Consider the following 26,937-nt stretch of genomic DNA (forward strand, 5'->3'; position numbering starts at 1 on the left):
ATTCAGTAAGTTATATAATTTTATCTCATACGAGCAATCAGTATTTTCCCCAAATCATTAAGGAATAGATTATATTTGGTGGCAGTGGTTCATTTTGATACTCTTTCTATTGGTTTTTATAGCTTCATATTGGAACACAATTACAGTGGGGCCTTGACTTATGAGTTTAATTCATTCTGTGACGGAACTCATAACTCAAATTACTTGTATGTCAAATCACTGTGATGTTCGCTGCACCAACTAGCGGTGGGGTATCTGAAGCTGGCTCGTAACCCGAATATTTTTGAGCTTGCAACTCAAAGCAAAAAATCGGCCGAGAGATGGCTCGTATCTCAAAAAAAACTCGTTAGTCGGGACACTCGTAAGTCAAGGCCCCACTGTACATCTATTTTATTTACCAAAACCAAGTAAAAGTGATTCTTTATAGTATCAACAGTAGGCATATTGTTCTCAGACTCACTGATTTGTAATCCTATCTAATAACTGACAAACATGGTAATTGACCATACCTTCGCTACGCCTCCCATAGGCTAATCAGCACGATATGCAAATTAACCACCAACAAAGGTGGCGGTTAATTTGCATACGTAGGCTCCAAGCAGCAAAGGGAAGACTGAAGGCGAGCCGGAGCAGCGAAGATGCAAGATTGAAGGTGGCTCCAGCCGGAGTGAAGGCCTGTGTCCCAGGTGCCGGAGGTAAACCTGTGCTGGCAGCCAGGAGAAGGGAAGGCCTATTGTATGAATCTCTTCGTGCAACAGGCCTCTAGCTAAATATAATAATGTTAACCATCTTCTATGGAGTGCCTGTTAAATACCAAGGACCATGATAAGTACTCTTTACCACATAACAACCTTGTCAGCAATCTGTAAATACTTTAAAAGCTGTCACAAGAAAGGAACATATACTTATTTTTTCTTGTTTGAAAGGGAAAGATGAGTTGCATATAGAGTTGTATATATAAAAGCAATTCTAACAATGACAATTGTGCCCAAATAAGCTGTGTGGCCTCATTGGGTTTGGGACAGAAATAAGATTAATGTCAACCATACTTAGATGTTTTCTGTCATCTCATAAGGGTTATAACTAGATTAATTTAAAGATGATTTTCAGCTCTAAGATCCAATAATTTAGAATTTGACTATTTTACTAGCCCAATTGTATGCATATGCATTTAATTATCTTCATCTCCACTCTCATAAGATGAAACAAAAAAAATCAAGTCATAAAAGAAAAGTCCATTCATATATTTTTAAAATATTTTTATTTATTTCAGAGAGGAAGGGAAAGAGAAAGAGAGATAGAAGCATCAATGATGAGAGAGAATTATTGATCGACTGCCTCCCGCACACCCCACCCTGTGGATTGAGACAGCAACCCAGGCATGTGCCCTGACTGGGAATCGAACCTGGGACCCTTCAGTCCACAGGCCGATGCTCTATCCACTGAGCCAAACCAGCCAGGGCAATATTTTTATGGATCATATGAAAATTAAAATAACATGTCAAAAGTAAGGAGAAAATCCACAAGTTGGAAAAGTACTTGCAAAAAAAATTGGAGCCTAGCCAGCATAGCTCAATGGTTGAGTGTCTGCCTATGAATCAGGAGGTCATAGTTTGATTCCTAGTCAGGGCACATGCCCGGGTTGCAAGCTTGATCCCCAGTGTGAGGCATGCAGGAGGGAGCCGATCAATAATTCTCTCTCATCACTGATGTTTCTCTCTCTCTCTCCCTTTCCCTTTTCCTTCCTCTCTGAAATTAATAAAAAAAATTATAAAAAATTGGAGAGCAAAGTGTTAATCTATGAAGAGCTTAAGCAAATTAAAAGGAAAACTATCAAACTACGATAGTTAAGCAAATAATGTGGATAGACAACAAAAGAGAAAATACAAGAAGCAAATAAACATGGACTGCCCTGGCTGGTTTGGCTCAGCAGATAGAGCCCTGGGTTCAATTCTGACAAGGGCACATGCCCAGTAAAGGAAGTGGCCAATGATTCTCTCTCATCATTGATGTTTCTATCTCTCTCTCCCTCTCCCTTCCTCTCTAAAATCAATAAAAATAAATAAAATAAAAAGCCCTACCTGGTTTTGCTCAGTGGATAGAGCATTGGCCTGTGGACTGAAGGGTCCTGGTTTCGATTCTGGTCAGGGGCACATGAATTTATAGAAACAGAGAATAGATTGGTGGTTTCCAGGGGCTGGGGTTGCAGGGAGATGGATGAGTGATGGTGGTCAGATGGTACAAACTTCTATTTATAAGATTAATAAGGTCTGGAGACCTAATGTACAGCATGGTGACTATAGTTAATAATATATACTGCATACTAGGAAGTTGCTATGAGAACATCTATTTCATACCTAAAAAAAAAAAATTAAAAAGTTGCTATGAGAGTAGATTTCTGAATGCTCTCACACAAAAAAAGGCAACTATGTTGAGAGGATGCATATGTTGACTAACCTTACTGGTATTATGATAATCACTTTGCAGTATGTATATACATCAAATCATAACATTGTACACCTTACACTTATAAAATGTAATGTAAATTATTTCTCAATAAAGCTGGGGGGTGGCAAATTCTTGGGGAAGATTAACTTTTCTGAGAACTTTTGTACATATTCTGATTCAAGACCTAACTTATTTTGAAGCCACAAATACATAGACATAGTCAATGAATACTATAAGAAGTGTATGGAAGTTATATAAATTTCCAATCACTGGGTTGTGCACCTGAAACTATACTGTACCTCAATTCTAACTGAAAAATTTAACAAAATATTATTTAAAAAAATATTTTCTTTACATCAAAATAATTGGGTCTTTGGAATGTGCAGAAGTAGAGACTTTATCTCTAGAGAATCTAAGTTTCTGACTCACAACCTTAGGGACCGAAGAACTTGGTAAAAATAAGTGCTAGACTGACTTTCAAAAGAAGCTGAGTCTCTCTTGAGTAAGTATCAACTTCAGGGCAAATCATGTAAAACTAGAGTTGCATCGCTGACCTTTCTTTTTAATATGTCTTATTTCCTTGACACCCTCTTCAGAAGATTCAAGTTCGCCTAACTATGGCTAATCTTTTCCGTATGTATTTGTGTGTGTGTGTGTGTGTGTGTGTGTGTGTGTGTGTGTTTAGGAAGGAGGAGCAACCTTCTTTAAAATTGAGAATTTTCTGGTCTCATCTAAAAAATGCAAATGAAATTCAAATTCTTGGGGATTTTTTTCTATTACTTTTTAAAGTGGATGGTGTGGATAACTTATAAACCCAGTCACAAGGTAAGATAGAAAAGTTTTATTAAAATTATTTCAAAATAAAAATACCCTATCAATAAATACAAACATTTTTGAGTTTAGGCGATCCTTAATGGTAGGGTTTTAAAATATATATGTAAAGAAAAAAGTACAAAATCCCAGGCATCATCTCCAAGACCAGAATATTCTTTGAATTTTTTTAAAATCTCAAAGTAGTTCATGGAAGAGAAAGTTGCTTTCAATATTAACAGACCCTTATAAATAATGGGCTAATGACTACTATATTTGAGTATCCAATTCAATAAAATCTTAAGTAAAAATTATCTGCATCAAGACCCATAAACTACGCTCAATAAGCATTTGAGAAAATATGTAGTTAAAGGTGTTAATGGTAAAAAAAAAAAAAAAAGATTAGAAACAAAAAATATGTAACAGAGGGCAAAAGTAATCACACCTGTAAGTCTGAATCCCAGCTGGCCAAGGCTAAAGAATATTAAAAATGATGGAGTTCTCATTTATTACTAATCAAATTCTGCTACCCTGGACCTTAATTCTCTCTACACTAGACATGAAAGGAATTTGGGGCATATTTTTCATTTGAACTTATTATTGTGAACAATATATTCATAAATGGAAGACAAGGTCTTCAATGTTTTCAAAAGAGGTAAATATATTTTGTGTGTATAACTATCATATGGATCCTTGTATTGTATTAAATTTTGTTTAATTATAAGTTTATAAATTAGTAAACTGTGGTTTAATGGAAAAATGGGAGCTTGGGGATCATATAAATAAGGGTTTAAATTATAGTATTTGTCAACTATAAGTTATTTAAAATTGTATTTAACTTTTAAAAATCAAATTAGTTTCTTCACAGGTAAAATTTTAAGATAATATTTGAGCTACTTTGAAGGTTAAATAATAAAAATTATATGAAGTGCTTCATACTAGAACCTCACATGTCAATTATTCTTCTCTTTGTGAGCTAAAATAGTACATATTTCCTTGTGGCATATTAAATAAAGATTAGAGTTTCCAAAATCTATAAATTGAGAGTTGGAAAATCCATTAATCTTTGTGTAGTATCATCACTAGTCTTAATTGATCTTTTTAGAAAAGTTGGAGAGGATAACAGAGAATTTAGAGTGCAGATGGTATGTATTTTTCATTGAAAAATCTTAGTGCTTTAAAAACCAAATCTTAAGTAGCAAAGTCAATCTAAAAAAGCAAAAAAAAAAAAACCCCATAAAACCAATAACAACAACAACAACAAAAAAAAAAAAACAAGGAAGTTAGAGGCCCTTCTAGAAAGCTAGAGTTTGACTTCTGGCATGGATAAGAAAAAAAGGTCACAAACTTTCGTAGGTCTATTATAACTCTGAAATGGTGCCTGGATTAAGTCCCAGCATTAAACCACAGAATGGTGATTTCTTATAAAAGACTAGAGGTTGGGAGAGAGGATTGGAAGATGGCTAGGCAGGCCAGTTCAGCCTTTACAAATAAGAACTTCATCTCTTAGGGACAATTCTTTCCTTGGAATCAATGATCTGCAATCTCTTTTTATAACATATGATTAAGTCAAGAGCTCAAGTTTTCTTGGTGTACCTCCTACAAACAATAAACACTGTTACCTGGAGGATTTTCAGGGTAGGGATTATAACTGTACTAGGTCCATCAGAAACAGCGTGTTCCTATCAATAACTGGACACCAGTATAACTCAAGCTCACTATATTAGGTCTCTAGACACCTAAGACAATCAACATTTCTTTTTTTTTTTTAATATATTTTATTGATTTTTTACAGAGAGGAAGGGAGGGAGATAGAGAGTTAGAAACATCGATGAGAGAGAAACATCGATCAGCTGCCTCCTGCACATCTCCTACTGGGGATGTGCCCGCAACCCAGGTACATGCCCTTGACCGGAATCGAACCTGGGACCCTTCAGTCCGCAAGCCGACGCTCTATCCACTGAGCCAAACCGGTTTCGGCAATCAACATTTCTTAACGCTATTTTAACATTTTGTCTGAGTTCATCTTCCTAACCTAACTGGATACCTGCTTAAGTGTTTTTCTCTTTTTTATTATTTTTTTATTTTATGCACATCTATTTTAGAATTTGGGTAATTCAGAAAAGCATAAAAAATATCTCTAAGATAACCATTAATGTTTTGGATATTTCTTTCTAATCTATCTAGGTTATCTTCCTTGAAGTTTTGGTTTTATAGAGAATGCTATAATTGTTATTTGATTCTTAATCATTTTAACATAATTCAAGCATCATTTCTGTATTTATACAAATTCCTCACAAATGTTATATTAATAGGTGCATAATGATCCATCAAATAAATGTACTAAGATTTTCTAACAATTACTTTAGCATTAACCAAGAATAAAACCCGTTTAACAAAAATAATATCTAATAATGGCAAAGAACTAGAAAAAAATCGAATTATCTAATATACAGATCTCATGGAAAGTAACTTACTAGAAACTATCAAAAATCTTAAAAATCTTCATTCCCTTGTTCCCAGAAACCCATTTTAGGGAAGTAAACATAAGTGGAGAAAATATTTCAGACAATGATATTCAACAGAGTGTTTGTCGATTGCTTCTTAAAAGTCACACTAGCATTATAAGAGTAATGAAAATAACTTCCTTTATATTGCCTAATACCCCTTTTCCCCCATTTGAAAGCATTAAAGCAGAATGGTGGTCTCTCTTATACAGATTTGCAAGTGATTCTTTTCCAGCAACTATCTCAGGGCTGTTAGAATAGCAAATGCATGCCATAATTCTTTTCTGCAATTTCCAAATAGAAATCAACTTTTAGGAGATGTTTCTAAAAAAGATGAGAGGGCATTTTTTAAAATATATTTTATTGATTTTTTACAGAGAGGAAGGGAGAGAGATAGTTAGAAACATCGATGAGAGAGAAACATCGATCAGCTGCCTCCTGCACATCTCCCATTGGGGATATGCCCGCAACCCAGGTACATGCCCCTGACCAGAATCGAACCTGGGACCCTTCAGTCCGCAGGCCGATGCTCTATCCACTGAGCCAAACCGGTTTCGGCAAGAGAGGGCATTTTATCTGATTCACATATTGTCTAAAAAATCTTCAGGACAGACCCAAAACAACTGATGTTCCTTCAAAGCGTCTATAAAAATTGTATTCCTAGATTCAGAGTAAGTTGACATCCACACATATAGGCAATCAAATTCCAATCTTTTTGTTTTACATTGCACACTAAGTATTTGATAAAAACTGATGAAGACAATGTTGATGATGAAGACAATAGTGGAATAATTAAAGTAACAGAGTAATGTAAATTTAGAAATTATGTTAGGATTATGCAGTCCTATCTTCTCATTATAATGTTGAAGAAAATAGGATTTTAATTTGCGAAACAATTTCTATTAGCTTTACAAATAGCTTTTTAATGTATTTTTTACTCAAAGGTGCCACTCTATTACAAAACATTAGTATATTACATTACATTACACTAGAGTTTATGGTGTGATAGAGTTTGCTATGCTTAACAATTCTTGGGTTTTCTTTTCTCTCTCATTGACTAGGAATATTACATTGTTTATAATTTTTTGCAGTACATCAGGAATTATATGATTGTGATCTGGTTATTGGAAGCTGGGCAAAAAATTAAAGCAAATTGAAGTATATGCTGGCCTACCCAACCCTTCCTACCCTCTTTGAAATGTGTGCCTACAAAGTAGGGTGCAGCTTGATTTGGATGAGAGGCCTCATTTCCATAGCCAACATGTATATAGACATTCTATTATGGTGATTAATATGTTTCACCATTATAAGCTGGAGTTTTTATGGAAAGAAACATAACATGTTGGCAATTTAATATACCAGAAACACGCCATTGTCTGAAAACACTAAGTAGAAACTAATCCATTATATCAATTTTTCCTCCTCTAGGGATATTTTTAAAGTGACGCAATATACCTTGAGGATGAAGAGATATCTTCAAAATTATGTTCTTTAATTTATTTGCTATAAAGAAGGTCATGTACTAATATCTACTCTTTAATTTTTTTCAAATTAAAGTCATTTGCTCCATGCTTTATGGTACACAACTCAGGTGTTTGAGCTAACCTCAAATTCCTGTTTTGAAAAAATATTGATCCTAATTACAAATTCAACACATGGAAGAGTAACAACTTTTATATGGGCAGAAATAAAAAAAATTGTATGCAATTTGGTCGACTGTATAACTAAAATCTAAAGAACACAAAATTTATTGTTACACACTAACACAGAAGTCTCACATCCAACTCTCCCAAAGTGTCAGTTTTGCATTGTCTACTATTCAGTTCTACAAACAATTAAAGCACCAATGGCACTCTGCAAAGGTTGTGGAGAGAGATGGTCTACAAGGCCTTACTATTCAGGTGAGTTCTGCAGAGAATCAGCATCTGGGAACGTGTTAATAAATGCAGATCTTAAAAGCCACATCAGGCCCACTGGTTCAGAATCTTTTACAAGGATTCTCTATGTGATTCACCTGCACTGACAGTTGGACTCACCCCACTAGACAGGTAGCTCTCTTCCTCAGTTGCACATTAGAATCATCTGGAGTGTACTACTTAAAAATATGCCTGATTCTCACTCCTTAGACAACTTAAATAATTTGGGGACAGCAATAAGCATTTAGTTAAAAGGGGGGGGAAGTAAAGTAAGAAAATTAACATTTGAATAAAAAGTATGTTTTTATATACATTTCACTTAATATATATATATATATCCTCTATGAATTTTATTTTCCTTTGAGAATTATAGTAATGATAAAGTAAGTGTAATGAACATATTTGTAAATTATAAAACCCTAAACCAGCTGTATTTTCAAAATCAAATATATATTTTTAACATGTTAGGCATGCTCTTTCCAAAATACTAATATTTAAACTTGGACCTGTAGGTCCACTGAATCAGAGATTACAGATGTTTATTCAAAATTCAAATAGCTCTTCCCTACCTCAGAACTTGTGCATTACAATCTCAAGAATAGAATCAGAAACCTGTGTTTTTAATAAGCTATCAATGTAATTATTTCATGTCTTCAATCCACTGCCTTATAAGCTAGAAGAGGAATTGGAAAAGCTAAACTCTCAGCTGTTACCACTATTCCAGCTAGTGCTGATACTTGTTGCCCCCTCCTAAATGATCTCTCACTTCATATGTGAATACAGTACAGACTCATTAGATTAACTTGTAGTTTTCTCTGGATTAATTCAGGTATAAAAGAGTGAAATGGAAAGGACCAATTGGACAGAGATCGAGTTCATTCTGCAGGGACTTTCTGAGTACCCGAGAGCTGAAAAACTTCTTTTTGCAACATGCTTGGTGATGTACCTGGTGATCCTTTTGGGGAACGGCACCTTGGTCATCCTAACTCTCCTGGATTCCCGCCTCCACACGCCCATGTACTTCTTCCTTGGTAATCTTTCCTTCCTAGACATTTGGTATACATCCTCCTTTATCCCCTCAATGTTGATACACTTCCTATCAAAGAAAAAAACCATCTCCTTCACTAGATGTGTGGTGCAGATGTCTGTCTCCTACAGTATGGGGTCCACAGAGTGTGTGCTCCTAGCAGTGATGGCATACGATCGGTTTGTGGCCATTTGCAACCCTCTGAGATACCCCATCATCATGAGCAAGGCACTTTGTATTCAGATGGCTGCTCTCGCCTGGGGATTGGGTTTTTTCAACTCACTGACAGAAACTATTCTTGCAATACAGTTGTCCTTTTGTGGAAAAAATGTCATTAATCATTTTGTTTGTGAAATATTGGCCTTTGTCAAGCTGGCTTGCACAGATATTTCCTTGAATGAGATTACTATAATGTTGGGTAATGTAATATTTTTGTTTACTCCACTACTGTTGATTTGTATCTCCTACATTTTCATCCTTTCTACTGTACTAAGAATCAATTCAGCAGAAGGAAGAAAAAAGGCCTTTTCCACCTGCTCAGCCCACATAACAGTGGTGACTGTGTTTTATGGGACAATCCTCTTCATGTATATGAAGCCAAAGTCCAAAGATTCTGCTTTTAACAAATTAATTGCCCTCTTCTATGGAGTAGTAACACCCATGCTCAATCCTATCATCTACAGCCTGAGGAATACAGAGGTGCATGGGGCTCTGAGAAAATTGGTGAGTAGACACTGGTTCTGGAGGAAAGGATGAGAAACACACATCTTTGAAGTCATGCACAAAAAAAGCTCATAGATTGGAGGCAAAGGTTTTTAATACAAATGCAACAAAAGAAAAGTTATATGTAGAGTCACAAAATTTAAGAGTTGGAAATAAATTTCAAAATAATAATCTACCTTCATCTTTTAATGAAAATGACAAAAATGTAGGGACAACTGGTCTAATAAGTAAGATTAAACTTTTAAAAATAAGTAAAAAAATGAAATTGAGCTTTTCTAAGAAAATCCAGTACATATGTCTACTTAACAAGTAAAACACGTATTTTTCATTCCCCTTTTTGAAAGAACTATTTGAGTTCATGTTTTTCTGTCTGTAATTGGTTACTGGTTTTGAATTTATTTTCTCGCTTGATTGTCACAAACAACCTCATGATATAGGCATTGCTGTATCCATCTTCCAAATGAAGTCACCAAAGCATAGAGAGGTCAAAATCTGTTTTCCAAAGTCACACTTCTAGGAAGTAAAAAAGTTGTCATTCAATCCTGAGTTCTTTGGTTGTAAAGTCCATGGTTTTCATAATACCATATCACTACTCCTGCTGCAGTAGTTACTAGATTGACAGGCATTGACATGTAAATGAGAAAGAGATTTTTTTCTACAAGTTTTTACTTTGTTAGCAGGAATATGTAGATAATTAGAATAATGTTGTGATTTTAATTGAGAACCAGGTTATCATATATCTTATTTTATTATACTAACGAGGATTCAGTGGAAAGGAGGATACACAGGATTTTTTTAATTAATATGCATTCCCATTTGAACATTGCTCTTTACTTTGTTCACAAACCTTTTTATTTGTCATGACACCCCTATTACCTCTTCAATTCAGAGGTAGTCTATGTGTTAACATTAAAAGGCATTTTTTAAATAGGGTATACTAGAGGCCCGATGCACAAAATTCGTGTACGGGGGCAGAGGTGGTCCCCTCAGCTCAGCCTGCACCCTCTCCAATCTGAGACCCCTCAGGAGATATCCGACTGCCAGTTTGGGATCGGGCCTAAACCGGCAGTTGGACATTCCTCTCACAATCCTGGACTGCTGGCTCCTAATCGCTCACCTGCCTGCCTGCCTGATTGCCCCTCACTGCCTCTGAGCACCAGCCTGATCGCCCCTAACTGCTCCCCCTGTTGGCCTGGTTGCCCCTAACTGCCCCCCCACCAGCCTCGTCGCACCCAACTGCCCCCCTGCTGGCCTGGTCACCCCCAACTGCCCCCACTGCCAGCCTGGTTGCCCCTCACGGCACTCCTGCTAGCCTGGTCACCCCATGCAGCCTGCTTGTTCAGTTGTTTGGTCATCCCTCACTAATCCCCCTGCCAGTCTGGTCGCCCCCATGCAGCCTGCTGTTCAGTCATTTGGTCATCCCTCACTAATCCCCCTGCCAGTCTGGTCGCCCCATGCAGCCTGCTGTTCAGTCATTTGGTCATCCCTCACTAACCCCCCTGCCTGCCTGGTCATAGGCAGCCATCTTGTGAGGGCGTGAGGGTTAATTTGCATATTACCTCATTATTATATAGGATACCATTAACCTTGATTCTAATATCACTTTTTCACTGTATTTTTGTAGTGCTAACCCCATCTTGCTATTTAATGTATTAAAATAAAAATTATGAAATATAAAAAATCTAGTCATAAGATAGTCTTCCTGACATTTTGGAAGATTGAGTTTGCAGTTCCTTAAGAATGAATCTGAGACATCGTAGGCAGAAAAGGCGCCCATAGCTCCGGCCTCTCTTCCCTTTGTCAAACCCACCCCAGCTCCTGCAAAACAAATGCCCAGCACATCAGGGTTTGTGGGATACAATCCATACAGTCATCTCGCCTACAACAACTACAGGATGGGAGGGAACCCGGGCACCAACAGCCAGGTCATGGCATCTTCTGGTATTACAATTCCAAAACCCCCAAGCCACCAGATAAGCCACTGATGCCCTACATGAGGTATAGAAGAAAGGTCTGGGACCACGTAAAGGCTTCCAACTCTGACCTAAAGCTGTGGGAGATTGGCAAGATTATTGGTAGCATGTGGTGAGATCTCATTGATGAAGAAAAACAAGAATATTTAAATGAATATGAAGCAGAAAAGATAGAATACAATGAATCTAATTCCCCCACGTATCTTGCGTACACAAGTGCGAAAAGTCATGCAGAAGCTGCTTTAGGGTAAGAAAGTCGACAGAGGCAGTCTTGCATGGAGAACCTTACATGAGCATTAGGCCTGCTGAAGATCCGGATGATTATGATGATGGCTTTTCAATGAAGCATACAGCCACCGCTCGTTTCCAGAGAAACCACCGCCTCATCAGTGAAATCCTTAGTGACAGTGACACTAGCTTGGAGAGCAACCATGCAACAGTGGAGGAGCCACCACCAGATCCCATACCAGAAGATGAGAAAAAAAACAAATGTTGCCTTGTTTTATGTATTCTACATCCTTTTGTAAATGAAAAAAAAAATGTTATTTTAGTTTAAGAAAAAATACTAGTCATAGGCAATAAAAGAATGAGAGATCCATGGCGATCTAGTGTGTGTGCTACTGAAGTTGATTCAAATCAGGCAGAGCAAACCACAAGACTAATGCCTATGATCCTGTCAGAAGCCTTAAGAGATCTTCACAAGTAAAGGTCTCATAAGCTTATAGATATTTGGTGAAGTCAGTTTCAGAAAAGTACCCACTTGGAGATAGTAAACCCAAGGCCAAATAACAAAAAAAGTTAAAAGGGATGCAAGCCTTATTTAGGAAGGCTCCTGACAGAAACAGAGGTTTGTGAGTCCCATAGATCATATTCACCCTACCCTTATGCAGGCAGTGAAATCTCTGAGGTAGAATAAGTGAATATGACTAGTTGGAATTAATAAGCTTTAAGTAATATCATTGTGTATGCTATTGCTTATATTTACTGCCACTCTCCTTTCTATTAGCTCCACTCTCTCACCCTTCTATTAAGGATTAGCATTGGATAATGATCAGTCAGTCCACTGACCCCAATCTATCTACCTGTCTTACAGCTGTCACCCTTCAAATAGACCAGATAAACCTTTGCTATGATTTTCTCACATGCCGTAAAGTTAATCCCAGAACATCTCCCATCCTTTTCTTCTACACCAATGGGCAGCCCTCAGCCTGGATCTAAACCATCACAACAATCCTGCTGACTCTGGTGACAACTCCATGATAAAGAGCAAGTAAGTTTCACATATTAACCTCGCATTTAGTCATCTGGTCCAGAGGGGATCTCCAATACTATAAAAGCTGCTGGGCGTACATTTTCTAAAGTCCTCGAATATTGTGGTATATATAGTAAGATATATTCATAAATTTCGATAATTTACACCAATTTAGTGAGTTTGGGGTATTGTAAATTCTCTAATATAGATACCATGTCTTTTCTGTCTAAGTACTGATGGGTTTATTTATACCCATGGATTTAAGGACCAGGTGTCAGGAAAAAGCGCGCGTGCGCGCACACACACACACACACACACACACACACATGCACGAAAGAGTGCTAGTAGTTTCAATGAAATACCCTGTAGCTCCTTGGAATTCACAAAATAATGTCAGCACTCTAAGGCCAACATACCACTTAACTCTCTATTTTTCTTCCAGACTGGCACTCCTCTACCACCCTTCAAGATATATTTGTGCATACCTTTTACATTTGTACACAGACATTCACATCACACACACCTGTCTGCATGAACAAACACACCTACGGATGTAAAACACAGCCACACATTTGGAGAATATGAAATTATTTCCATTAAATTTAGCTATGCTGAAAAATAGGTTTTATTCATTTGCTACCTGCCATAACAAAATTCCAGAGATTTGGTGGCTTAAACAACAGAAATTTATTTGCTCATAGTTCTGGAGGCTAGAAGTCCAGGTTTTATTGCTTCTGAGGTCTCTCCTTGGCTTGCAGATAGCCACCTTCTCCTATGCCCTTTCCTCTGTGTGTGAGCACCCCTGGTGGACCAATGTGTGCCTAAATTTCTTCTTCTTAGAACAACACAACTCAGGCTGCAGGAGGGCCAAAACTAACAGCCTCATTTTAACTTAATCACCTCTATAAAGAGCCTATCTTCAAATGCAGATACATTCTGTGGTACTTGGAGGTTAGAGCTTCAACATGAGAGTTTGGGAGGAAAACAATTCAGCCTAAAATAGAGGTTAATCAAAAAATAGCTTTTAAAATCCACAAGAGTTATTATATTTATAGGCTACATGTACATAATTTTGAATACTCAGTATGCTAACTTTTCATGCTTATTTCAAAGTTATATTATCCTCTACAACCCAGAACAAAAACTGAAATTTTTCATCATGAGACTTATTTCAGATATGTTTATTTAAACTATATCTATATTTAAAAAATAAAAATAAATAAAATATATCTACATTATCTTAGAGTCTCAGTGATTGGTCAAGAAAGAGACTTGGGAAATCACATATCTCATTTAAAATGAGAGCCATCCCCCATTATCCCAATGTTCTGCTGTGTATTGACCACTATATATCCCTTAACGTTTATCGGTATTATTTGTTATTATGGATTAAAAGAGCACAAAGAGAGTCCCTAATTAGCAATTTTCTCACAGCCGCTTTTACCTCTTTGTTTCGTAAACTATAAATGATAGGATTCAACATGGGAGTTAATCCAGCATATATTAAAGCCATAAATTTATCTAGTTCTTGTGAATCTACAGCTGAGGGCTTCAGATACATGGAGAGAGCTGTCCCATAGAACAAAACCACCACAGTTAGGTGGGCTGCACATGTTGAAAAAGCTTTGCTTCGACCATCCACTGAGGTGATTCTTAGGATGTTGGAGAGAATAAATGCATAAGAGATACAAATGAGAAGCATCGGCACAGGAAGAAGAAGTACGCTGATTACCAGCATGATTAACTGCACTGTGGAAGTGTCCACACAAACCAGTTTCAGGATAGCCAGAATTTCACAAGTGAAATGATCGATGATGTTCTTTCCACAGAGAGACTGATGCAGCACAGACACAGTTTCCACCAGGGAGGTGAGGCAGCCTGCCACCCAGGAGCCAGCTGCAATCTGCACACAGACCCTCTTGTTCATGACGATGGGGTATCTCAAGGGGTTGCAGATGGCCACATAGCGGTCGTAGGCCATCATGGACAGGAGCACGCACTCTGTGGAGCCCATGGCAAGAGAGACGTACATCTGAGTGGCACATCCTGAGAAGGAGATGGTGTTCTTTCCTGAAACAAAGTTTGCCAGCATTGGAGCAAGGGCAGAAGAAGTGTACCAGATGTCCAGAAAGGAGAGGTTGCTGAGGAAGAAGTACATGGGCGTGTGGAGGTGGGAATCCAGGATGGTGACAGAGATTAGAACAATATTACCCAACAAAGTGACCAGGTACATCAGCGAGCACAGCACAATTATGGTGATTTCAACTTTGGGGTAGTGAGTAAATCCCAGAAAAATAAAATTTGAAATGACTGTTAAGTTTGTCTTGACCATTTTATTCCTTCTTGTTCATCTGTCATAGTGAATAAAAGTATACATTGTATATACTTAAAATTTTAAACTCTACCAACTTTTAAGGGGTTTTTGTTTAGGGGTACTTTAAGAGAATCATGATCCTGGCAATACCTATTTATTTATTCATTCATTTAACATGTACTGAACACACTATAAGCCACTGAATATCTAAAGCTACTAGTACTCCCAGGCAACTCACAATAAAATATAAAACACACTCAAGGAAATAAACAGTTATAATGAAATGACATAAATATGCCCCAGGGTACTAGGCAAACATGAAGAATCATAATTCTATATCGGGAGTGTTGCTCAGTGAGACAGTTTGAGAATTAGTGTATTGGACCTACTCAAGATAAGGACTAGGGGAGGTTTCTGGGCAAAGAAAAATATTTTATAAAAGCTGCAATAAGAAAATATTTGGTTGCATTTCATAAATCTGAAAATTGTGTAATATATTGGATAGATATGATACACACTACAGGATATAAATAGAAGATAGAAAAGAGTCCACTCACTGTAACACTAACTGATTACTCTCTTCTAGAAGGCATTTTTGTGTATGGAATAATCATGAACCTATACTTTCTTAGAAAGAAAATAATTTTACCCAACAAGTAAGTATTTTATAATGCAAATCAAATTACTTACAATATATTTCACAATTCATCACATATGGCAACACGCTTAAAAACTACTTTCCTACAAGATATAGTTCAAATGAAATCAATTACAAACACACAAGCCTCACATGTTCATCATTGCCTACTTCTCCAACCACATCTCCCAATACTCCACCTCCTTACTCTGGTCTGAGACAACAACCAGCTTACTAGCCATTTTATATTGTTATGGCTTTATTTTACAGTTTGTTCACCTAGAGCAGCCGTGGGCAAACTACGGCCCGCGGGCCGAATCTGGCCCGTTTGAAATGAATAAAACTAAAAAAAAAAAAAAAGACCGTACCCTTTTATGTAATGATGTTTACTTTGAATGTATATTAGTTCACACAAACACTCCATCCATGCTTTTGTTCCGGCCCTCCGGTCCAGTTTAAGAACCCATTGTGGCCCTTGAGTCAAAAAGTTTGCCCACCCCTGACCTAGAGGTTCCTTCTTTCCCAGCTCCAATCTTGTCTTTCTCAAATATTTTATCCAATCATTAAAACTATATGCCATTGTCTAAAGTACACTTTATTCTTTATACATACTTATGTGTCACACTGAACCACAGTCATATGTGCACCGCCACTGGGCTGTGAGCTTCTCAAGAGCTTATTCCCCATAAAGCTACCAAATAACTCACAGTTACGATTTTTAATGATACAATGCTACCTTGAACTTGGTAAGTTTTGAATACGTGTTAAAGTAAGTGGACACTCAGCATCCCCACCATCCTGCCTGTGGGTGGACACTCAGCACTCCCACAGGACATGTTCGCTATAGTTCTGAGTCAACATAAAAGCCTGAAGACTTCTCAACTTGTAATTTACTTTTGCAATAAATTATGTGCAACATTCAAAAAAACTAGTTGCCTTAAGAAATAAAGATGAGCTCTTATCTTTAAATATTTGATGTACATTGTGTGTGGGGGGAGCGGGTAAAAACAATGACCACTTGCACTCGCAGAAGTAGAAATGTTTCCCAAACAATCATTTTCTGCAATGGAGCACCACCTTCAGAGTGTGAGATCTGGGCTCTCAGTCCAACCATGCTACTTACTGTTGTGCAAAATTAGGCAAATCACTTGATCTCTTTGAAACTTGGTCTTCCTTCCTTCCCTCCCTCCCTCCCTCCCTCCCTCCCTCCCTCCCTTCCTTCCTTCCTTCCTTTTTTAAAGACAGACCCACTGGCTCATTTCCCCAGTGGATCTTGTCATGATGCTTTTTTAAATTTACTTTTTATTTTATTGATTTCAGAGAGAATGGGAAAGGGAGAGAGAGAAACATCAATGATGAGAGAGAATCATTGATTGGCTGCCTCCTGCATGCCCCACAGTGGGGATCAAGCCTGCAACCCAGGCATGTGCCCTGACCGGGAATCAAACCATGACCTCCTGGTTCATAGGCCGATGCTCAACCACTGAGCAACAAAGGCAGGGTGAAACTTGGTTTTCTAATCTGTACAAGAAGGAGGATCATTCCTCCCTTGTGCACATAGTAGAGATCTAGATGAACTTCCTTCAAATTCTCCCTTCACACCCCCTCCAATTCCATGGCTTCTCTAAAATTTCCGGCAATCACACGGGTCTATGATTTCATGGCCTCGCTGCCCTCCAGAACCGTAATTGCCTCTATGCTGCTTCATATGCACACTGCTGACCCACACTGACTCAGATAAAATAACTCTGCACCTCTTCATAACCCATTAAAATTTCAACCAACAATCCATAGGTGAATATGAACACTTTACTGATTCACCAGCAAGGTGAATGTTAGACATTTCTGGTCTCTAAAGTCCATTTTGGGCAGCACACACCCCTACTTCCACTGAGGGTTTCTCTATCGGTCTTTCCCCAGCCAGAATTTAGTATTCTTGCTCCAGCTCTGAGTCCTGTCTTCCCTCTTCTTTCACTCTCTCCACCACTCTCCTGCCCTCCCTTTCAGAAACAAAACAATGAAGTCTTCTCTCATACATATTGAGTCCCCATTCCTTCCCTTACCCTTATCTCACATGTTTGCCAGAGTCTAGATATTTTCTCTTTCTCTAAATATGACTTCTGATTATAGTGCTAAAATAATTAAATGTTTTCCTGTAAGCTCCCCTCTTTAAAATATCAAGGCCAAAGTAGGCCTGGAGAATTTATAATCCAACCCTCTCGATTTTTTTGTTGTTTTTTTATTCCTTTTTATTGAATTGTTGGTATCACATTTTAAAGTTGACAGATCCTTGGAGGAGTTTAATGAAATGTTTAAGATAAATGAGAAATTAGGGCATAATAATGCTAAAAATTCTATGCTACAGGATGGGGCAAAAGTAAGCTTGCATATGGAAAATAATACATTAGAACACCAATCCAGAAGACTAGATTTACCTAAGTGACAGATGGATAAAATGTAGGAATGAATTTTAGTAATTTTATCATAAGTGGAAAAAGTAAATCTCAAATATATACAGCATGATGTACTTTATATTAAAAAAAGAAAATAATACAATAATTAATAAAAATAATGTAAGAATAAACTTTGTTTTGTGCACTCACAACTGTAAACCTACTTTTGTTCCACCTTGTATATTCATGACTCATTTCTTCAATTCAATATTTTCCAACTAGTTAGTACTTCTTTTTAAAGTAAGTGTCTCTCTTCTGGTTCCCTGGCCTACCTGAGACTCATTAACAAATTCTGTAAATCCAAGAATACAAAAAATAGATGGATAATGTCAGTGCCCATTTACCTCAGCATTTGTGATGAGCATCTTCCTTTGGTCAATGTATGCTTCAACATTTAGACTTAGTTATCTTCAGCACAGTCTCTTATGAATCTGGTGCAGGGCTCCAAAGAGCAAAAGATTCTAAATGTTTTAAATTGCAATAATACTTTACAAAAACTATATTCAAGTCAGTCATGCAGAGGCATTTTTATTCAAAATATTGCAGTGAGAAGCAATATGGATATTCATAGTTTGCAAAAATTCAACCCAAATCTTGCCTGCTTCACAAAGTCTCAACATATATAGTTCCTATTAATTAAAAATTTAAAAATAACTTCCTAAGAGAAGTCATGACATGAAGATTTGTTTTGCCAAAATCACCACCTATGATCTGCTCCAAAAAAATTCCAAAGAGTTACCCATAGAACTAATACTACTATTATCTCTTGTTGCTCTTAGGGACCTTCCAACTCCCTTAACAATTTAATATTGTGATTTAGAAACATAAAGTTAAGAAACTTTCCAGTTCCCAAGGGTGTGATTCTCCAAGTTCAGAACCAAAATAAATTGGGCAACTTTAAAAAGTTTTTTTAAGTCATTTGGCCCAGTAAAAACCTGTTTCTTGAGCAGCATTTGAGTAAACAGAACTGGAAGAGACTATTTGCCTATTCCGTTCATTCTGTAGATTGCCCTTGAATTATACAGAAAACATTGCAATTAATAGAACTGTAAAAATGCCTTCCCATATGGCCTCTGAGCTTGTAAGGTGACTCATTTATTTTCAGAAATCTCTCCAAATATCTCAGTTACCTGAGTGTTAGAAGATACGACATCCTTAGTGAGCTTTTAAATGGATGAAAAGTGAAGACAGAGCATTGATCAATCAGATAAGCTATTACTATCAAATGCTCCTTGAATAAACTAAGTTCCTAGTGCAATGTTTGTGATTCTTTATAGATTATATAATAACTAGAGGTCCGATGCATGAAGATTCGTGCAAGAATAGGCCTTCCTTCCCCTGGCTGCCAGCATCGCCTTCGCTTGGGCCCGGAGCTGCCTTTCTGCCTTCGCTCTGGCCCAGAGCCGCCTTTCCACCTTTGCTCCAGCCCGGGGCCACCTTCTGCCTTCACACACTGCCCAGAGGCCCAGAGCGGCTGGGGCAGGGCGGAACACCTGTGCCCCAGACCAGCCACCACCATCTTTGTCATGTCAATTTGCATATATACTCCTTATTGGCAGTGGGCCCTGCCATCTTTGTCGCAAAGTGATGGTCAATTTGCATATTCTGTCTTTATTAGATAGGACTAAAGGCCCAGTGCACAAAATTCATGCATGGGGTGGGGGACCTTCAGCCCAGCCTGCACCCTTTCCAATCCAGGACCCCTTGGGGGATGTCCGACTGCTGGTTTAGGCCCAATCCCCAGGATTGGGCCTAAACCAGCAGTTGGATATCCCTCTCACAATCCTGGACCACTGGCTCCTAATCACTCACCTGCCTGCCGACTTGGTCACTCCTAAATCCCCGCCCCCCCGCCCACCAGATTGCCCCTCACTGCCTCTGCATGCCAGCCTGGTCGCCCCCAATTGCTTCCCCCGGCTGGTCTAGTCGTCCCTCACTGCTCCCCCCCCCCCGCCACCAGCCTAATCACTCCCATCTGCCCCCACTGCGGGCATGGTCACCCACAACTGCACCTCTCCCGCCTGCCTGGTTGCCCCTAACTTCCCACCCTGCTGGCCTAGTTGCCTCTTACTGCCCCCTGCTGCCAGCCAGGTCACTCCCAACTGCCCCCTCCCTGCCACCCTGGTTGCTCCTAACTGCCCCCCCGCCAGCCTGGTCACCCCATACTGCCCCCCCTGCCAGCTTGGTTGCCCCCAACTGCCCCCCTGCTGGCCTGGTTGCCCCTAACTGCCCCCTCTTCCGGCCTGCTTTCCCCTCACGACCCCCCTGCCAGCCTGGTTGCCCCACATAGCCTGCTGTTTAGTCGTTTGGTCATCCCTCACTAACCCCCCTGCCAGCCTGGTCACCCCATGCAGCCTGCTTTTTCAATCATTTGGTCTTCCCTCACTCACCCCTCCTGCCAGCCTGCTCGCCCCATGCAGCCTGCTTGTTCAGTCATTTGGTCATCCCTCACTAACCCCCCTGCCAGCTTGGTTGTAGTCAGCCATCTTGTGAGGGTGTGAGGGTTAATTTGTATATTACCTCTTTATTATATAGGATACCTGATGGTACAATTCATTAGAATGAGTATTGGACTTAAAGTAAAAGAGTTATGGATTGAGCCCTGGCCTGTGTGGCTCAGTTTGTTGAAGCATCATCCCGTGCAAGTTTGATTCCCGGTCAGGGCACAGACCTAGGTTTCAGTTTCAATCCCCAGTTCGTGTGCATACAGCAGGCAACCAACCAAAATATCTCTAATATCAATGTCTCTCTACCTCTGTCTCTCTCTCTCATTCTCCCTCTCTAAAATCAATAAATGTTTTTAAAGTTATGGATTAAACTTTAGCTCAACTACAATTAGCTAAGTGATCTTATACAGTTGTGGTACATTAATTGCATTAATGACCCTGGTTATTTGCTTCTTCCTAGGTCTACCTAGTCTGATTTTGGCCCTAGGCACAGGACCTGGTTTGATTATACAATGCAAGTAGAAACTTGTAAAACACTTGCACAATTAAGTTAGCCCTCTCCCTTCCAACTTTGCTACTGTCATGAGAATATGTCCAAGTTAGCCAGCTGGAGGAATTGGGTCACCCTAGGTGAGCCAGCTGTCAGTCAATCTTCAACAAATTAGGGAGTCCCAAAACAAGCCAACACATAGCTGATTTGAGATACAAAGATAATCTAGCAAAGATCACCTGGCTCCAACCCAGATAAACTATTAACTCATAGAATTTAATAAATGTTTATTTTGGTATGCCACTAAAATTGTATGATTATTATGTTGCACTAGAGGCCCAGTGCACAAAATTTGTGCACTCGGCAGAAGGGGAAGTGGCGGGGGGGGGGGGGGGTCCCTCAGCCTGGCCTGCACCCTCTCGCAGTCCAGGATCTGGGACAGCTTAGGCCGGGGAGAGGCTCCCACCACCACCGCTGCACTTGCCAGCCATAAGCCCAGCTTCTGGCTAAGCTGCACTCTCCCTGTGGCAGTGCACTGACCACCAGGAGGCAGCTCCTGCGTTGAGCATCTGCCCCTGATGTTCAGTATGCTCATAGTGACCAGTAGTCCGCCATTTGGTCTATTTGCATATCAGTCTTTTATTATATAGGATCATTGTATAAATGTAACACTGACATAACAATAGATACTTACATTACCTACCCAACATTAACTCACTTGGGTTTTTACCCTTCTTAAAAGAATCACAATTTTATTCATTTTTCTATCCTATTTTCTATCCATAGAATGTCCTAATTAGTTCAAGTCCCCTACCTTACTTTCTAAAAGCCTTACATTTTTACCTTTGATAAAGACATATACAATCCATCTGGAATTAATTTTGTTGTGTGGTATGAGACAAAAGTCAAGATTTATTTTTTTACGATTTGAATACTATTTGCCTCAACATCATGTATTGAAAAGAGCTCTTCACCACTGCACTACAGTGTTACTTTTCACATAAATTAATTGACCATTTTTCTATAGTTCCGTTTTGGGCCTCTTGTTCTGTTCTGATCTATTTTTTATTGACTTTATTAGGGTGACATCAACACTAATAAAAGAGAAAAATGGTAATTGGTGTACGAGCTACCCTTTTCATTGGCTAATCAGGGCTATATGCAAATTAACTGCCAACTAAGATTGGCAGTTAACTGCCAACAAGATGGAGGTTAATTTGCATATGTAGGGACAATGCAGGGAGGCGAAAGGGAAAGCAGGAAGCAGCCCCCTGCCACTGACAGTGATCGGAAACCCAGGGGGGAGCTAAGAGCTGGGGGGCAGGGCAAAGGCAGCCCTGGGGCCACCTTTGCCCTGCCCCCCAGCCATGATCGGAGAATCAGGTGCCTTTTCCGCCCTGGCCAGTGATAGCAGGAAGTAGGGGTGGAGCCAGCGATGGGAGCTGGGCACGGTCGAAGCTGGCAGTCCCAGGAGCTAGGGGTCCCTTGCCTGGGCCTAAAGCGAAGCCCACGACTGTGGGGCCGCTGCAGCTGCGGGTCCCCGCTGCCCGGGCCGGACGCCTAGGCCAGAGGCATTAGGCCTGGGCAAGGGGCCGATCCTGAGATTGGAGGGTGATGGGGGTCAACGCCTGAGGGCTCCCAGTATGTGAGAGGGGGCAGGCTGGGCTGAGGGACACTCCCCCACACACACACCCAGTGCACGAACTTCGTGCACCGGGCCCCTAGTTAGTTAATAAAATTATATAGGTTTCAGGTATACAATTCTACATCATCTATATATTGTATTGTGTGGTTACTGCCCCAAGTCAAGTCCCCTTCAATCACCATTTATCCCTTTACTCTCTTCTATTTCCCCCCAATACCCCTTCCCTCAGGCAAGCACCATACTATTATGTGTCCATGAGTCTTTTTTTCTTTGCTTAACCCTTACACCCTTCTCACCCAGGCCCCAGCTCCCTCCCCTCTGTATCCATGAGTCTGTCTCCACTTTGTTAGTTTATATTGTTCATTAAATCCCACATATAAGTGAAATCATATGGCACTTGTCTTTCTCTGACTAGCTTATTTCACTTAGCATAATACTTTCCAGGCCCACCCATGCTTTTGCAAAAGGTAAGATTTCCTTCTTTTTTTATGGCTGAATCATATTCCATTATGCTTGGATACATGAAACAGATTGACAAATATTAGAAGGGGAGGGAGGTGGGGGAGAGGACAGGATAAAAGAAGGTAAAGAGATTAGCCAAAGAACATATATGCATAGAAATGGACATAGACAAAGTATGGTAAAGGCTTGGGGGCGGGGGCTGGGTACAGGTGGGCAAAGGGGGTAAATGGGGGACATCTGTAATCATGTTAACAATAAAAAAATCAAATATAAAAACCATCTTAAAGGTAAATCTAGTAACAAGGTAGATTAATAACAAATTCCTCTTGGATCAGCAACATACTTCATGGATAAAGAGCCACTGAGACAGAGGAAAAATTGTAGCTCTATATTACCAGTGAATATTTGACTCAGACATTGTTTACATTTAATTTTCAAACAGCTTTAAAAATCAGTAATTTGGTTCCAAGTCCAAAGCAGTTAGATCCCATGTATCAGAAGGTCTTTGGAAAGAAGCTTACCACAGACATATTGAAAGCAGAAAAGAATAATAATTTAATGCTTCCTAGTTAAAGATGAACAAAAAGTTATAAAAATAGCAGTATTTTAGAACCAAAACAAGGTTACAGCTACCTAGACAGAAGACAATCACCATTACATATTTGAATAGACTCCAAATAAAGTAACTACAATATGAAAATTTCTAATTTTAGCTGAGTTTTAAAAATCTGAAATCAGGTTTCATTCTTTGTTGTAAAGAAAATAAGAAAGTGTGAAATTGACTTTGGAAATTGTATCAAAAATATTTTTTAAGGTTTTAACACTTAATATAACATTTTTTGCCTAGAAATTTCTCTTCCTATTATACTATCCCTCTATTTGCCCTCACAATCAAGTTCATCATTAACAACAATAAACTACAATCACTGACTCCACTGCCAAAACACTGAGGTTTACTTGCTTTCATTGTGCACCACACCAAGAAAGACTATTTTAAAGCTTGAAAGCATTGAGAAATTTGACACAGCAGTAAGAACCTATCTTTTTGACTCTTTGATTTTCTCATTGTGATTATAAAAATTACCTGTCCATTCCCCATTTACTTGTTAAAAACTTTTCTTCTAAGTAGATGTTTTACTGCCTCCTTCACATCCTTGTTTCTGAGACTATAGATTAAAGGATTCATCATGGGAGTCATCACTCCATAAAACATGGATATAAGTTTGTCAGTAGCATCCAAATCATCTGAATTGAGCGTCTCTTTAGACTTGGGCTTCATGTACATGAAGAGAATGGTTCCATAAAATATTATCACCACGGTCAGGTGGGCTGAGCAAGTAGAGAAGGCTTTGCTTCTACCGTCAGAAGTGCGGATCTTGAGGATGCTGGAGATGATTAATGAGTAAGAGATGACAATCAAGAGCAGGGGCATCAATGTGAACAATGTTGTGGCCACAAGCATGATGAACTCATTGTCTGAGATGTCAGCACAGGCCATCTTCATGACAGCCAGAATTTCACAGGAGAAATGATTGATGACATTCCTACAAAACGTCAATTGTACCACAAGTGTAGTTTGTACTGCGGAGTTGATAACCCCTGCAAACCAGGACCCAGCTGCCATGGGCACATAGGATTTCTTACCCATGACAACAGGATATCTCAGAGGGTTGCAGATAGCCACATAGCGGTCAAAAGCCATCATGCCCAAGAGCACACACTCTGTTGTCCCCATGGCCAAGCCAAGGAACATCTGCACCACACAGCCAGAAAAGGAGATGGTCTTTCTTTCTGAGAGGAAGCTCACCAGTGTGGGAGGAATGGAGGTGGTAGTGTAGCAGATGTCCAAGAAGGAGAGGTTCCCCAGGAAGAAGTACATAGGGGTGTGAAGGTGGGAGTCCACAATGCTAATTAAAATAAGGGTGCCATTGCCCAGAAGGATGACCACATACATTATTAAGATTAGCACAAAAAAGAGCCACTCAAGCCTTGGGTAACCAGAAAGCCCCTTTAAAAAGAATTCCACCAGAATGGTTTGGTTTTCCCATTCCATTTCACTTTTTCTCTTTTACCTGTAAAAATTCAAATAATTTTTTTAAAAATAATAATTTATTTACTATGGTAACTCCAAGTTCACCAATGCATAAATATAAAAGTCTTCCATGAACCCAATAAGAAGGAAAAAAGAAAACAGGGAAGGGGAAGAAGAGAAAAAAGGAAAGGGAGTAAAGAAATTTAGAAAGAGAAGTATGAGGGAGAAGCTATTGTATCAATTACTCTTTCTGTTCCAGCAACTTCATACATTTCCTCATTTAAACGCCACAATAATTATCATTTTAAAGATAAGAAATGTATCTAAGCTAAAGCAAGAGAGTTTATTTTAGCCTGCAGTCATATATTTAAAATTAACATGTAGCAAAGGCCAGACTCAAGCTCAAGCTTGCTTGTTTTCCATAATTTATCTGGTATTTTAATGAGCTATAAAATCAATATGGAACCCATTATATCAGAGATTGGGTTAACTTGGAAAGACAATCTAGGTCCTGGGTGAGGGAAACTCAACAGTAACCCACTGCATAATAAAACATCAAAATAAGTGTATCAGTCTAATGGGAGAATGGTTAGCAATAAACCCAAGCAGTGTTTATTGACTGCCTGATCACCCAAAAAACAGGTGCAATTTATGTAAAGCCCAATAATGCGGAGTCTTTTTGTTACAACGTATATATACTTTTTTGGTAAGATATAATTTTTAAATTTATATGTTCTAAATAATTATACAATAAAGTTGATTTTGTCTATTTCAGTATTCAGTTCTATGAATTTTAAAACATATATAGATTCATGTAATTATCACCATAATCAGGACATGAAACTCTCCAATCACCATAAAATTTCCATTGTGCTCTCCCTTTATAGCCACCCTTCCATCCACTCATAAATCCTGGAAAAAACTAGTATTTTTCTATCCCTACAGTTTTACCTTTTCCAGAATGTCATATAAATGGAAATATATGAGCCACAAGTGTCTGGCTTCTCTCACTTAGCATAAAGCCTTTGAGATTCATCCAAGTTGCTATTGCTGAATAGTATTCCATTGTATGGATGTACTATAGTTTGTTTATCTATTAACCTGTTGAAAAACATTTGAGTTGTTTCCAATTTGGGGCAATTATGAGTAGAGCTGCTATAAATATTTGTGCCCAGATTTTTGTGTGATCAATTTTCATTTTTCTAGGGCAAATATCCATGAGCAACATGCTGGATGATATGAGATATGCATACCTAAATTTACTAGAAACTGCCAAACAGTTTTCCATAGTGGCTATCTCATTTTTGCACTCCAACAAGAAGTGTATGAGATTTCAAGTTGTTTTCCATCCTCATCAACACTTGGTATTGTCAGTATATATATTTCTTACACATCCTAATAGGTATGCAGTGATATTTCATCATAATTTTAGTTTGCATTTCCTTAATGACTAACATTTGGGGAATTTTTTCCCATCTTTATTTTCTCTATAGTAAAGTATCCTTCATGTATTTTGATCATTTTTAATTGGGTTGTTTGTTTTCTTATTGTTGAGTTTTGAGATTCCTCTACATATTCTGGCTACGAATCATTAATCAAATATATGACACATATTTTGTCTCCAAGTCTGTGATTTGTCTTCTCATTCTCCTAATGCAAACACATTTAGTTGCCATTTTAACTAGTTGCTTCTTAAATCCAACTGAAAGAAACACTATGATCAAAGGGACATCTTCTAAAAGTTCATTGACACCTCTTATCTTGGGTGAGTCCTCGGGAAATAACTACTGCCATCATTCAG

At 38.7% G+C, this 26,937-nt stretch overlaps 3 protein-coding genes across 3 annotated transcripts; 1 reads left to right on the forward strand and 2 right to left on the reverse strand.

Moving 5' to 3' along the window:
• Positions 1 to 8,525: 8,525 nt before the first annotated feature.
• LOC132212796 (olfactory receptor 13D1-like) lies at positions 8,526 to 9,487 on the forward strand. Its single transcript, XM_059658784.1, has one exon. It carries the CDS (start codon positions 8,526 to 8,528, stop codon positions 9,462 to 9,464), a length of 939 nt encoding a protein of 312 aa, XP_059514767.1. The 3' UTR covers positions 9,465 to 9,487.
• Positions 9,488 to 13,965: 4,478 nt separating this feature from the next.
• LOC132212797 (olfactory receptor 13F1-like) lies at positions 13,966 to 15,108 on the reverse strand. The gene has a single exon (XM_059658785.1). It carries the CDS (start codon positions 14,986 to 14,988, stop codon positions 14,029 to 14,031), a length of 960 nt encoding a protein of 319 aa, XP_059514768.1. The 5' UTR covers positions 14,989 to 15,108; the 3' UTR covers positions 13,966 to 14,028.
• Positions 15,109 to 24,165: 9,057 nt separating this feature from the next.
• On the reverse strand, positions 24,166 to 25,160 carry LOC132212798 (olfactory receptor 13C9). Its single transcript, XM_059658786.1, has one exon. The coding sequence runs from the start codon at positions 25,155 to 25,157 to the stop codon at positions 24,204 to 24,206; it is 954 nt and encodes a 317-aa protein (XP_059514769.1). The 5' UTR covers positions 25,158 to 25,160; the 3' UTR covers positions 24,166 to 24,203.
• Between the last annotated feature and the right edge of the window lie 1,777 nt (positions 25,161 to 26,937).

Source organism: Myotis daubentonii, chromosome 11 (genome assembly GCF_963259705.1).
Source record: "Myotis daubentonii chromosome 11, mMyoDau2.1, whole genome shotgun sequence".
NCBI lineage: Eukaryota > Metazoa > Chordata > Mammalia > Chiroptera > Vespertilionidae > Myotis > Myotis daubentonii.

What these genes read in the sequence shown, in the direction of transcription:
- LOC132212796 (XM_059658784.1), top strand. Translation starts at nt 8,526, where the DNA reads ATGGAAAGGACCAATTGGACAGAGATCGAGTTCATTCTGCAGGGACTT.
- LOC132212797 (XM_059658785.1), bottom strand. Translation starts at nt 14,988, where the DNA reads ATGGTCAAGACAAACTTAACAGTCATTTCAAATTTTATTTTTCTGGGA.
- LOC132212798 (XM_059658786.1), bottom strand. Translation starts at nt 25,157, where the DNA reads ATGGAATGGGAAAACCAAACCATTCTGGTGGAATTCTTTTTAAAGGGG.